The sequence below is a fragment of the Trichoderma atroviride genome, chromosome 5, assembly GCF_020647795.1.
Source record: "Trichoderma atroviride chromosome 5, complete sequence".
NCBI classification, from domain to species: Eukaryota; Fungi; Ascomycota; class Sordariomycetes; order Hypocreales; family Hypocreaceae; genus Trichoderma; species Trichoderma atroviride.
In genome coordinates this window covers 3,621,815-3,636,297 of record NC_089404.1, presented here as the reverse complement: position 1 = coordinate 3,636,297, position 14,483 = coordinate 3,621,815, and the positions used below count along the sequence as shown (strand labels likewise).

The following is a 14,483-nucleotide window of genomic DNA, read 5'->3' as shown; positions in this document are numbered from 1 at the left end:
GCGGAAAACATGCCCGGTAGAACCGTCGCCACAGTTGGCTGAAACAGAAATGGTGAAAAGAGAGAATAGAAGACAAATAGCATAGCTGTTGATTGGGAGGCGAAAAAAATGGTAGAGAAATAGCAGTTTTAAAGGAACAAGTTTTCGGGGTGGAGGAATAAGACGAGGGCGGGATGACGCAATGACGTAACGGGGGATGCGGGTTTCATGCGGCCCCTTGCAGAGAGTTGAAAAGAGAGCAGAATTGCCATCCGAAGAACCGACGCGGCGGAGTCGTCATCGAGGATTCATATCTGGTTCATTTTCATTAGCAGCATGACTCGATGGACAGCGTTGATAGAAAAACAGGTATGTGAATGTTTTTTAGAGGCCACACCGGGGGGGGGGGGTGGGGGTGTATGATGTTTGATACAGATTGATTGCGCATCGATTTTGTGATTTTAGAAGCGTATAAGTGTCGCTGAAGAAGTGATGATGTCATTGAGTGTTTTGGAGTGCTGCGCGCTTTAATCGAACAAGGACAGCCTGGCTATTATTTGTTATTATTTTACTACGTATTCCCTTTTCTTCACCGTTTTGAACTGTGGCATAAATTGCTCTCGTTTGTAGGTGCACTGTGCCATTGTTCCTGCATGTGGCTGGTGTTATGCGAGGCCATCTATTGACTAACATTACGATGGGGTCATGACAGTATGCCTCCTTTCCAGCTTTACGTTGAAATCAACTATATTTGTAGAAGCAGGAGCTAGATGTAGAGAAAATTATCTAGCACCCCAATTTTGTTATCCAGTACTCCAGCTGTGGCGTGGGTTACTGCTGCTATTTACTACATGTACTGCTGCTACTGCTGCTACTGCTATTTTTACATGTGGACTGGCTGCCTTGTTGCGCTACAGCTGGGGCGCCGGGGTGCTGGATACATGTAACTTCTCCCAGACATACTCAGTATTGTTCATGGAAATGTATGTAAATATGTCCAATTGCCAGTAAAGAGCTACGTCTAGCCCTGTGTCTAGAAAGGTTACATATAATGACTGAACCAACCACTGGCATCTTGCCTCTATTCAACCCAACCTAATGGCCTCGTCTGCGGCAAACGGTGCATTTTGCATTTGTGCACTTCTCATTGACATAATATCCGTAAATGACATTCTTCGGTGCAGGCGTCGTGCAGAATCCGCTTCGCCCAGAGCTCGTCGTCTTTCTGCCGCATGTGCCTGCAAATCGCTGGTACAGGTGGCCGCATTTGCCGTAAAAGTGATACCATCCGCACGTGCATTTCTTGGGGTTCCGAGTGCTGTGTACCAGAGAGGCATTTGCCGCAGCTGGGATCTGGACAGGCTTGATTGGTAGTGGTTGGTTCTGCTGTACTCTGAAGAATCGAAAGATTGAGAAGGGAGAGCGGAGGCCAAGCTGGCGCCGTTGGAGGTGTGCAAGCGATCGGATGGACATGGGGATTTTCTTTTTAGTAAAATATCTTTTAGACAAGATGATCTGAATAGCGAATGGATATGGGTTCTTTTCCAACAGTTTCTTAAGCGAGCGATGCTAATATGGATTCTTGTTCTTCATTCTGATATGGCGATTCTTGCTAGCTATATACGTGTATGATACAGGCAACGAGGCTCTTCGAAAGGCAGATATTACGGCCATGAGGCCTCTTGAAAATAGCTGCAGAATGCATCGTTATTCGTTCTTTAAAAGTCATCACCAACATAACTTACCATTTGTTTCAGAACAACTCTGCGCTGCGTATCCATTGGCTTCGGGCGGCCGTCGATTGCATCGTACATACGCGCCGGCCGCAATGCAGGCCGATTACATGCAGCCTTGCACTGATGGCAGTGGTATTTCCTATTTGGTACTGCACCAGGCAATCCATTATGCCCGATGCTCGATTTTTTACCCAATAGCCATGAAATCCCATGTCCTGCTATTCATGATACCAACCAGTGCATGTATCTTCCAGCCTAAAATGACTAGAGAGTGACTTTTGGCGGCGTTGTGCGAAGAGTGGACTTGGCGCCTATGGTGCGAGTGCTAAGCCACGAGCGGCGCAGCTTGCATGAGACTACATGCACGTTGGTAAGAGAATTACTGCAAGGCATTTTTTCAGATAGTCTTGTTTAATCAGATAATCATCTTCAAATAAATCTATGGACTGGAAAATAACCATACTGGCTAATGGTCATTATCAGTCGCCTACCTAAAGTATATGGCCGTGTAAGTTGTTTGGCGCTAGGATGCCTACCTAACTAGCAATAGAGCGGCAATAGCATGTGTCTAAAACATGGATTCAAATTATTCACACGGCCTTGATACTTTATACTGTGCAAGATATGGATGTAGCGAGATGCGCATAGAGGGAATATGGACGTTTGGACTGAAAGATTAGAGCTACACCTACTCCTCTTTACTCAAGTATGATGTACAATAGTAGCAGAGTATAGGTAAAACAGAGGGTTATATATATTCTACGCACACGCATCTACCCAAGCATAAGTAAACCCAAGCTACACCAAACCATAGCCCTAAATACCCTCCATGTCATATGCCTGCGTAAATGACAGGTTAGTGTTGATATTCGATCGGCCGGTATGAAGACTGCTAACAATCAGTATGCATGCATCTTCCCAATAGTCATGGATTCTATTCAAGAATTACCCTAGGAGCACTATTAGTAGCTATACCGACGGCAGTCCGCACACCTAGCATTGACATAGTACCATCGGACAACGTGCTGGGGCGCGGGAGTCTTGCAGAAGCCGCTTTTCCCAGAGGTTGTTGTTGTCCTACCACATCTGCGAGGATATTGCTGGTACATATGGCTGCAGTTTCCATAAAAGCAGTACCATCCGCATACGCAATTGCCAGGATTTCGAGGGTCAGATACAAGTGACCGTTCTGTATACTCGGGTATTTCAGAAGGCTGGATCCACGTAGACTGATTTTGCATCTCGAATAGATGGAAGCTCGGATAAGAAGAGGTAAATAGATTAAGTTGGTGGCGTTGGAGGTATGAACGTAACGAATAAAGGATGAACTCAAGACTTGTTCTCTCTCTCTGGTTATCAATATTCGATGACTCTTGCTGGCTATATATACATTTTCTATAGCCAGCGAGGCTCTTTGAGAGGCGGCTTCATTATGCCTCTTGAGCGATTCTCATGTTGTCCGATAGTACATCGCCAACAGAACGCACCATTTGGCTTCGTCATTCTTCCCTTGCAGTGCCCACCTGACAGTGTGCGAATAACCAACCAACGTTATATAAGTAGTAGGACTCTTCGTAAGTACGGAAGCCAATCACGAGGCACTTATGCAGCACCAAATAGAAAAAGGCACTGCCGTTCGTGCGGAAATTGTATGTACATGTGGGTAGCTGGCCAACATCTTTGCTGGCGCGTAGATGCACGGCTACAAGTAGGTGGGTAGATACCGGCGAATTGTCATCGCTTCGCTTTGGCGGCGCAGGCGGCTTAAAACTGTCACGCAGTCGTGAAAAACATCAAGACTGTTGGTCGGTTGGAATCGTGCAAGGCATTCCACTAGGCAAGGAAATGTCCCAATGGGCGAGCTGAAAATTGAATATGCCTGACCAACGGCGTTCAAGAGCTGATTGACGCTAAGGCGCTAGAGCCACCGCTACAGGCAAGGCTTCAATGTCCCTTATACCTTGCAGTGAATTATTTAAGCCTTCGCAGCCCTCTATCCACGTCTATTGTCTCACACCGCGAACTCCATCTCACCACTGCGGCCTTTTTGTTTTATTTTAATACCCTAAACGTCTAGAGAGGCATGATTGAAGAGGAATGGCGGTATTTTGCGCCCGGGGGGCTTATTACTCCTGGCGGGCCGAGCGAATGGTTCATCCTTGACTGGGATCAACGACGCATAATCTCTGTGACCATGGATGAGGAGCAAGAGAGCGAGGATACGGCAATTGGACATCTCAAGAAGCACATTGATGCCCTGGGGCCCGATGTATACGCCATCCATTTATCGCAGGACGGTGAGTTGATCTCAACGTCGACCAAGCCTGAAGACGACCAAGCTTGGTGTGTTTACTACCCTCCGCTGCAGCATGTTCAGCGTCCCAAACATGTCAAGACTGTGCTCCGCTCAGAATTACTCGAGTTGGATCGGTTTGGTCCAAATGTCGATCTTGTTTCTTATTTGCCTCGTGCAGATGCAACTGAGCCGAAACAAGCCGCCTTCAAGTACTACTTCCTTAGCCAGTTCCTGTACGTGATTTGGCATGAGATGAACGTGTGGATGCGTCTTCCCGCGCACCCAAACGTTGTCCCGTTTGATCGACTTGTGCTGGACGAGCTGCAGGGCCATGTCGTCGGCTTTACGAGCCTTTATATCCCTGGCGGCACGTTGAGCGAGAATAAATCGCGGGTGTTCAAGCTCGAATGGCTCCGGCAGCTGACTGCTGTAGTCGATGACTTGAATTTCAAGCATGGCATCGCTCATCAGGATATCTCCGCACGGAATCTTCTCATTGATCCCAAGACCGATGCTCTCATGTTGTTCGACTTCAATTATTGTGGGCAGATTGGCGGCATTGGATATGGAGAGGACCGCAACGATGTCAAAGGGGTCATATTTACTCTTTATGAGATGATTACGCGCGACACGCATTTCCGAAATGTTCGACACAGTGAACAGAACCCAGCCGACGTACAAGGGTTGGAGGAATGGGCACAGCATCCGGACGTCAAGCTTGATCATCCCGTTTCGGAATACCGAGTGGTGTTGAATGACTGGGTGGATAAAAGACGAACCGGAAGACAGATTTCTCATTATAAAGAAGCGTCCGAGTACATTGAATGGCCAGAATTCCCACAGCCACCCCCGGAGGACCGGGTCGTCACATATATCAACGGTGACACGGGAACTGAATCCCATGTGATGCTAGCTCATCAGCGTCGCGATGAGAGAAACAAGGGCAACGCCATCTTGGAGTGGGAACGTCCTGCGCGGACCAAGCTTAGGGACGGAGATGTGCTTCTTGCCAATGGGCAGTTTGCTCCTAATAATTGAATTGAAGAATTAGCCAAAGCGATAGTCTAGAGTTGGGGTTAGAATATTGGACATAGACGATGGAAATACCGAGTTGAGAACAACGTGAACCATGAGGCTAGACTGAGCTGGCATCGATTGGTGATACACCGTCCAATAACAGTGTTTCTATAAAAGACGCATAGCAATCAATATAAAATAGCTGGCCGTTTTAAACCGGGATGGAATCGCCTTAGCATAGCCCCAGCAATACCGTGCGAATATGCGTATCTTGGACCTCCCACGTACGCCTCATCGTGAAATCTCGGAAACTAAAACATTAGCATGTAAGTCGCCTTATCTGGCCTTGTGACTGCCAAGAAAAGCCCTCTCCCTCATTTGAGATCTGAGATGTTGCTGCAAATGTTCCGATTTCTGCATTGGCATTCTATTTGCTGTGTTTGAGATGGAAAATGTCGGCTTTGGCAAAAGTAGGGCGAGTTTCAAGGGCGCGTGCACAAAATCCTGGCACATGATCTCCCGTGCTTGTGCTAACGGTGAAGAAACGTTTCAAGGTGACGGTATAGGCAAAGTCGATGCAAAGCATTAGCGCAAGGGCATTTTAGATACGGTTAATTGTGTATTTTTGTAACGTTGCCAAGTTGTGTCTCCTCGGCAGGCCACAGGCCGAGATGAGACGCCCTGGTTGATAGCAGGGCACAGCATTGATAGACATGGACATGGACATGGGCATGGAGGCTTGTATAACACGCCCCGAGCGGTTCCTTCATCTCCATCTTTGGCTTACTCGTCTCTCGCCACTGCCACTCGCTTGTGCTTGCTTACCTTCTGAATGAAGAAGCAACGGATCCTGCCAAGGGCGAATATCAGGTTTTTTTGCTAGCAGCAAATATCTTCGTTGTCAGTGTAAGTGGTCTCGACGGAGCATATGCGGGGTTGAAGCGGGCTCAACCCCGCCATCTATGGAGACGTTGGGAGGATATGCCAAGGCAGCAGGGGCGATGCTGGTACGATTGATAGTAATACGAGTAATAGACGGATAGTGCGAGTAATAGCAATAGCTTAAAAGCTTGCGCGAGTAATGAAAAGGCAGACGATAAGATTGTTCTTGCCAACGGCTGGATACGACTCGGCTGGAGGCACTCCAAGTGGGCGGCTAAGTGGCCAACCGCCGCGAAAAGAGGAGGAGAATGGCAAAATGGAACGAGCTATTGCGCCGAGAGAGGATCCGGACAATCCAGCCAACGGCGAATTATTGGGTGGATTCCGGACGGCTCACGAATCGCCGAGTGACTGTAGTCTACTCCATACTGATTAAATTGTCCAAGAGGACTGTACAGTGTTGATGGCGATGCAGCAAAATCCGGGGTAGAAACGGTAGGCCGAAAGAGGCAATCCGTTACTGTTGTCGACACCTGACGTTTGTTGATGATGTTGGTTGTGCATCCATCCATCTCAGATTGGCGGTGTCGCTATCAATTATAATCCCATCAACCAATCCGCAGTTCATCTTGTCTTCGTCCCAGATGCCGGGATTTGCGCCCTGCGCCATTCTTTGCTGCTCTTGTGGTCGGCGATCGGCATCGGTACTGGATTGCCTGGCAAGTAATTGGACGCTGACATGTGCAACATGAGCAACGGCCACGGGGCCCCGAAGAAGAAGATCGACCAAGAAGGTGTGTGTGCGGCAGTAAGCCACATGTTGGGCGGGATATTTCGAAGCATTCTTTTTTTTTTGAAGGTGTGAGTCGCACACAATATGTATGAGTCAGAAGGAGAATTAGAATCAGAAGCATGTGTAAGAAGAAGAGATGGAGTGCAGCGCGAGAGCGTATGACTTGGCAATGGACTCGTTGCATTTTTGACGGACTATTAGCATTACCATCATAGCAGTTACTATTCGCTGTGCGTTTTTTTTTTTTTATGTGATGCATCCCATCAACCCGATTCCCGCCTATATACACGCCCCCCCTACATCTCCATTCCCAGAGATTCGATAGGATGGGCCTCAAGGGGGCTTAGGCAGATGATGCGAGTGATTCACCGGCCATATGCACGCATCTTTCAATCAGATCGATACAGCTGGCCCTGTCGTTTAGGCAAAAGCCTTTGGCCGTGCATATGGGCTGTGCGTGAGAGTCTTTTTCGCCTAGTGAGTCTGTTGTATGAGTCTTGTTTGACTTGTGCTGCCTAATACTAGGCGGTTTACCTGCAGCTACTGTATGCTGTATGCCTGGAGATATGGATGATGCATCCAGTCTTGCGCCTACATGGTAAAATTTACAGGTATGCGGCATCCACTCATATTGGTCGATTCGCGGGGTGCTTCGGGCCGCATATCGACTTGTTGGGGCAGGACTTGAACCCTGGAAATTGTCTCTGCCTGATGCGAGCCGATCGGCCGTGCATGCATGCGGGCGGATAAGGTAGGCTGGTAGGGCTCTCGGGGCCGAATTGCTGTGACGGTCTACAAGAGTTGCTGCTCTTGGGCTAGCTGGAGTTGTTGGAGACTGGGCTCCGAAGAGGTGGTGTGTGAGTTGATGCGGCGGTTGAATACAGACACTGTGATATGAGTGAATACTTTATTTGTATGTCTTTTGATGAGGTTTGGCTGGGGTCTGTGATGGGATTCAGGCGGAGATGAGGTGGCTTTCATTGTGCATTGTGGCAAGTTCTCATACGAAGCAATGAGAGAAAATTGGGATCTGATGCAGGTTGTCGGCTGGCAATCAACGGGCAGTGCAGGCATCACGAGTTGTGCCGCGGGTGATTGGCTGGATGGATGAGTTGTTGGCCTCGTCTCATTCTGCCTTGGGCGCTTGAAATTGCCCGATGCGGCAAACATTCCACCGTATTAAACAAAGGGATTACTTATTTCACAGCCTATCAAAGCGGCATCAGATGAAAGAAGGGCACGCCCAACGGGGCTACATGCATCCTCCGTTTCTTTGTTTTGGGTGCCGAGATTTGCAGTCACAAGCAGACGACTAACACACATGCTGCATTACTCGGTCATGGCTCGGAATCAACCGCCGAATCCCAGCGAGATCAAGGAAGATTCCGATAAACTACGCATTCGGAACCAGAAAAAAAAAGAAACAAGCATATTTGTGCGATACATGTGACCGGCGGTTATTCTTGTGTTCCGGCAAAGAGAAGGAAAGAAAAGAGAGTCGGTTGTGCCGGTAGAGACAAGTCACATTTTTGACAGCGACGGTAATGCAACTTTGGAGACCGACCGCTCTTCTGACGTCTGGACCGCATGTCGATCCGGGCGTCTGGTTAAGAAAAGATTTCTTGTATTTTTATTTTTGTGCTTTAATTTTACTTGCATGCACCTCTTGTGTTGATTGGTATTCGTGCGTTGTTGGCACTTCTGCTTGACTGGTGGTCGCACTTGATTGGCAGGGCAAACAAATAGTCCGTCTAGTCTAGGACTTGGTAATACGCCGCAGCTTTCCTTGCCGGCCCTTTTTCCCGTTTTCCTTTCATCTCTTGTACCTCGCATTGGATGGCAAAATTGGTGAAAACCGGCCGGAGCAAAGAAGGGAAATAAGGGAGTCGCATACCGGATATATGAGTGTAAGTGCACCGAGGGCGACCCGCCAGATGCCCCGGAGAAGTCAAAACCCTCCGGCCTAGCGGAGACGCTTTGCTTTGCATCAAGCTTGTTGCCTCACCCACAGTATGTGCGGCATTAGCGGAAACGGCAGGCCTCTTTGGGGAACCGTTATCCTCTTTGCCGGGGAGGCTTGAAACGCTCGGGTACAGGCTCCATTCCGTAGGCCGTAGGGCAGGAGGAACAGTTAAGAGGCCCTTAAACTGCTTGGAGTAGCTTTAGACGCGCCATGAAGGAGGGTGGTCGCGTCCTTGTGCCTCTTCGGCGTGATGGGGTCGAATGGCATATGTCGAGGCCGATTGGGCTGGTGACAGACCGTTTCGATTTGCCCGTTCGGTTTATTCCGTTGTGATTTGTGGGTTAAAAGCATGGAGAGAAGCATCTTACAGTGTGCTGGGCGACTGTGTGGCTCAGACCGAGCGAGCTGAGGGATTTGAGCCACCCCCAACCAATACTGTACACGGAGCAGCCGTAGGATCTGGCTCCATCGCTGTCAATCGTTGCGTCTTTTGCGACGGGATACCGCTCTTTGGCGAGATCAAATCAAGAACAAGAGGCGAATCAAAGCCTATACCGCCGTTTTACGAAACCCCTGCCGATGGCGACATGAAGGAAATTGAACCTGTCCGATGAACTGGCGGTGCAGGGCCGTGTCCCCCTTGAATTGTCTGGGGCAATGCAGGGCTCTAATAGCGACTCCGTAATTTACTGTACAAGTATACCAACACGCCTCAATCTCATACAGTGCTATACGGCAATACGACTCGTATCTGTCTGGATACGTGTCTCCCGCAGCGAGGCTCACAAGCTGAATTAGCCATGCCGACGAAGACGGGAATGAAATCTAATCCCTGCGGGCTGAGACAGCAGACAGAACCAGCGCATCGTGTGCCCTGCAAAACCGCGCGTCGGCGTGCCGCGTGGCAAAGCAGCAGGCAGCTCGATGCTACCCAAATAGATTAAACGGAGCCCAGAGACGGGTTGGTCGGGCTGCAAGAGCAGACGTTGGGAGAGGGAAATAAAAAAACAAAGCATTGAACCGTTTCTCTTTATGAATTGAAAGGAACAGGACTCCGTAAAAGGCGGAGAGACGACAAAAGAGCCCAAGCTTCCGTCTTTGAGGTTGTTGGCTTCACACCCCCCCTTTTCCCCGTTGGCTACCCCCTTTTCTGTGCTTTGGGGGGCTTCTGGTGACCTGGAGTTGAATCTTGCTGCTGTCAGTGCTGTCAAGATGCCGTCAAATGTGCTACCTTCAGCTGCCTCGTTGAGCAGCCCGCGTGTCCGAATTCTCGGAGAGCTGGGCGCACCCCCTCCAAGCCGGTGCCAGAAACCAAAGCCCAGCACCGCCACTTTGTGTCGTGCTCATACTGTCACAGTAATCTCATCATTTGCCAATGCTCACGGCGTAGGCTCAAGTCAAAGAGACCTGCCTATCAGTGCAGAGGCCCGGCGCTTTCGTGGGTCATCCTGACATGTTCGAGACATCATCGCCAATTCCTGTTTTAACCCCTATCCGGCTGGTCCCGGCCAGAATCCAACCCCCCCCAGTCCTGCTTTTGCCCTTTTCACACTATTGAGACACGCCCCCTCCCTCCGCAAGTTGCGCTTATGGGACCCGAGACTAAGACTAGACAAGGGAGGGAGGCGAGGCTCTTCGGTGGGACGCAACGCTTGTTGCTAGTTTTTTTTATCCCGACTCTGACTCGTAGCGACTGGGGCCGCTGCTCGGCCATCTCAGACTTGGAATATATTGCTCCCTACTCCCCCGGATGGAGCCTGATATCTTGGACCTTTCTTCTCCATATCAACAAACACACTTTCCATCGACGCCACAACCTTGAATATTTTTATTTCACCACCACTTGAATACGAATACATCGGATCAGGATCCGCAATACAAACAACACGTGCTTAATCGCCACATCGTATAATACCTAAACCTCATCTATTATTACTACTGAGGCATCAATACTTGATCATCGCTTCACGATCCGAACATTGTAATCCTTGAACAGCACACAAGGATATTAACAACCCAACCAAAACAACTATTCTAAACACAAACACTGCGCTGGCCGCTTCACGCTTCAACATGTCACCAATGTCATCAGATTCATACTACATCATCCCCAACCTACAAGCCATGGACCCCTCCGCCCACGAGATCGACCTCAACGCTCAGACATGGATCCAGCCCATAATCATCGAGGATGAGGATCTCATGTTTGGCGGCAAGTCCCTGAGCACCTGGTACGAGGAGGACCGCTCGCGCCTCAGCAGCGGCAGCAGTAGCGGCAGTGATGATGGTAACCAGAGCCCCGAGGAGGAGGAGGAGCACCGAGGACGAGAGCGAACGAGGCGACACCACCACGACAAGAAGACGCTGAAGAAGTCTCACCGAAAGTGAATGGCATCAACCGACACAGTCCCATTTGCTACCACGCGGGCATGATGTGCGCTCTTGATGACGACTTCATCCTGCGCTTTTACGACTTCTTCGGCTGCAATCCATAACCTTGCAGCCTACTCTCTCACTTACGCCACATACATATATCTACTCGGCATCTTTTATGCAACGCCTCTCCATCTCTTATCACGACTCGTCCGACGTGCTTCAATATTCATACTCTGGCTACAGCGCATCACCACTTTAGAATGCGGGAAAGAGAAAAGAAATCATTTACCATCATCGGGTTACACACGGCGTTTATCATTTTTCATCATCATCGGATCAGTCACTGGTTGCATCGGGAATAGCGCGGGCTTGACTCTGGGCTTTCTCTCATCTCTCTCTCTCTCTTTGGCGCCCCGGCATTTCTTGCATGGTTGGGCAATTTCTTTTGGCTGACTTGGTGCGGTCCAAATGGATCTCTTTTTATACCCAAGGGGATTTTGCTTTTTTTGTTTTGGTTTTTTTTACTGCGGGATTGCATGTAGAACATTGCGTCTTACTTTTTTTTTACGAGGGGTATAATGCAATGAGCTGGTTATGAGTTATTGATGCTTGGGACAAAGTCGAATAAGGGTTGGATTGGATGTTGACAGAAGGGATCATCTTAGCAGAGTCTCTTACATACACAAACTGAATGGCAGGAATACCATAACAATACACAACAAATTTGAATACACTTTTGAGTCATCGATCGTGGCATGTGCATGACATGTGGAAAGCGGGAAACAAACCCGGCACGAGTAAGGGGTCTACCTCTATGGAGCAATCTTGCGTGATTCGCGTGCCGTGCGGCGGCCGCCCACAAACTTGTTACGCCACGCGCCGCCTCTAGTTGCGTTATCCGATGTCCTTTTCTTAATACCTTTTTTGAGGAACAAGGGACCGCGCGGATCCGGTTTTGTTGGAGAGTTGGTCCGAAAAAAGGAGGGTTAATGCGACCGTTGGGGATTTCTGTTGTTCCTCTTGGTTTGAGATGTTACGATGGAATAACTAACACGCGAGACGGCGACATAGAATCTACGTACGATGAAAAGCTGAACGCGCACACCTTGATACATGCATCATTCAGCTTTCAGCTCGTGTTGCATCTACGTTCCTTCATGTCTCCTTTTATTTTTTATTCAGCTGCCTATTCCCACCACACCCTCTTTTTGCAAAAACGCGCACCGCGATACCGGGAGGCAAATGATTTAAAAAAAAAGAATGAGTCGTCGGTAAATGGTTTCGGCGATCCAAGAGGCCGGATCCTCAGCTAGCTGACTCTTTTAAACTAAACTGAAGCTGTAAGTGTGTGTGGGGAAGAGAGACGCTTCGCACGCGAAAAGGGGGACCGAAGAGAGAAAAACTTTTTTTGTGGCTTTTTTTCTTCTTTGGGGGTTTTGGTATTGCTTTTGAATAGAGAGTCCCCTGTGATTGAACGTTAAGGTTGTGGGTAAAGAATGAAGAGAGGGAGAAAATTTTTAAAGGTGTGAGTGGGTGTACAGTACGTGGGCAAAATGGGAGTGATTGAATAGGGGATGTGGCTTTTTGCGGTTTACGAGAGTCAGTTGCTTCTGGGTAAGTGTTTCTCCTGGAGAGGCCTAAAGAGAGAGAATAGCTGTTTGCTTTGCTTGTGCCATTCCATTGTCATGTCTATTCCAGCCTTCGTATTGAGTGCTTCTAATAATAGCCCCCGGCTTCATTATGGCTGCTATTGTTGCTGCTGTTGGCTCCTCCTAACGGCGGCCCCGAGTTATTCGGCACTTGGGCGCATCTGCCGTGGGCCAACACGTGTCGCAACCCCATATACCATGCCTGGGACCCTCTTTTTACCGTTGTAGTCCTCGATTGCTACACGATGCTGGGGATACGGAGTAGCGTTGCTTGGAGGGCCTAGGGCATATGATGTAGGCAGACCGTTTTGAACGCATGAGTGCATGTACGCATTCATGCACTGCCAACAGCAAGGTCCCCTGCACGGAAATTGTTCCAGAAGCAGGTTCGGAGCATTGCTTTAGCTTCTTCTGCGTTGTTCCATGCGGGCTTCCATGAGCTTACGCCCTGTAAGAGGATGCGTTGCAGCCCAAGAAGAGCAGCCATGGGGCTTACGTCTCTGCCGTTCTATTTCCGTTCTATTTCTTCTTTTGTCTGCCTTTTTCATGCGTTGCTGTGTTGGCAGACAGATCAAGGGCTTGAATGCTTGAATCGCTATTCGTAGTTGCGGTCTGATGGCGGTGAAGGAGCATGTTGTTTGCGGGCGTTGAGAAGTGGTGAATATCGGTCAACATGGACTTTTTGATTGGTCAATTGATGTTTGGCGGATGCCTACACCTATACGTATCTGGTAGGACGTTTTATGGTGTGAAGCTGCCGTATTAAAGCGCACGGGTTGTGTCTGCCGTTTTCAGCTGGAAACGGTGTAGGTCGCTTACATGTAGGTGAGAGACGACTACCCCAAACTGGCGAATCCAGCAGGAGATTACGAGATGACACTCTTTGTGGATTTAGAATTGCAAATCAGCTTCAAATCTGTTTGCGTCGAGATAAGATTCGAAAAATATATCGTCTCTGAGAACGAAGCATATGTTTTACACATATATATGGCACCGGTGACTGCATACGCTTCGAGAAGACGAAAATAACTATTGAATTGTCATTATCAGTAAAGAAAATGTCTCGCGAGGAATATAATGCAGTATTTTAGCCTTGCTTGGGTTCATATTCCGTTTCCTTGACTTTCGCTTTCATGCATGTGCACCTCTCTGCAGCAGATGGCGACTGTAAGAGAGCTTCTGCATGCCATGTAACCCCATAAAAGATTCCACAGAATAGAAATTGATGTATACATTACTTTTCGTTTACCCTACATATCATCCAATGCCAACCCAGCCGCGCATCAGGTCCTCGCCCGGACATCTTCATGAACCGGCCAACTTGCATCTCGAATACGAGCGTCCTAATCCTAGATGCACTAATGCGCGGCAATAGCAGATGCATTTATGCCGAGACGATCCGGCTTGGACCGGCGGTTGCGCCTAGGGCTAGCAAGTGTCTATCAAAATGTCATAAGCGAGACAGGCAAGGCCGCAAGAGGCATTGGTAGGGAGAGGATTGAAGAGAAGCTGGGAAATATGCAGAAAGATGAAGACGTAGAGGCACTTATATTGTGATAAGCAAAGGTTTCTCTTGCAATCCGTCGTGATTCTACCCGCTGTGTGTTCTCCAGGACTCCACCATATGGTTCACGACTCCTGGTACACAATGTACAGGTAGGCAGTTGCTAAATACAACCTTGTGCTTGGAAAGCATTGGTAAGCGTTTCATTTTTCCTTTTTGGGTCAAATCTCTACTAGAGCTAACTGTCATCATCAAGGGGGAAAGGGTGCCAGTAGTCCAAGTGTTGAT

General features: G+C 48.7%; 3 protein-coding genes across 3 annotated transcripts; 2 read left to right on the top strand and 1 right to left on the bottom strand.

Annotated features, from left to right (window-relative positions):
- Window positions 1-623: 623 nt before the first annotated feature.
- On the bottom strand, window positions 624-1,554 carry TrAtP1_010448 (uncharacterized protein). Its single transcript, XM_014089712.2, has one exon. It carries the CDS (start codon window positions 1,450-1,452, stop codon window positions 1,075-1,077), a length of 378 nt encoding a protein of 125 aa, XP_013945187.1. The 5' UTR covers window positions 1,453-1,554; the 3' UTR covers window positions 624-1,074.
- A 2,244-nt stretch (window positions 1,555-3,798) lies between these two features.
- Window positions 3,799-5,049, top strand: TrAtP1_010447 (uncharacterized protein; the record flags this gene model as incomplete). The annotated part of the gene is made up of 1 exon (XM_014089559.2): window positions 3,799-5,049. One exon carries the CDS (start codon window positions 3,799-3,801, stop codon window positions 5,047-5,049), a length of 1,251 nt encoding a protein of 416 aa, XP_013945034.2.
- A 5,690-nt stretch (window positions 5,050-10,739) lies between these two features.
- On the top strand, window positions 10,740-11,054 carry TrAtP1_010446 (uncharacterized protein; the record flags this gene model as incomplete). Its single annotated transcript, XM_014089574.2, has 1 exon — window positions 10,740-11,054. One exon carries the CDS (start codon window positions 10,740-10,742, stop codon window positions 11,052-11,054), a length of 315 nt encoding a protein of 104 aa, XP_013945049.2.
- Window positions 11,055-14,483: the final 3,429 nt, after the last annotated feature.

Coding starts and splice junctions, on each gene's coding strand:
- TrAtP1_010448 (XM_014089712.2), bottom strand. CDS start 1,452: ATGTCCATCCGATCGCTTGCACACCTCCAACGGCGCCAGCTTGGCCTC.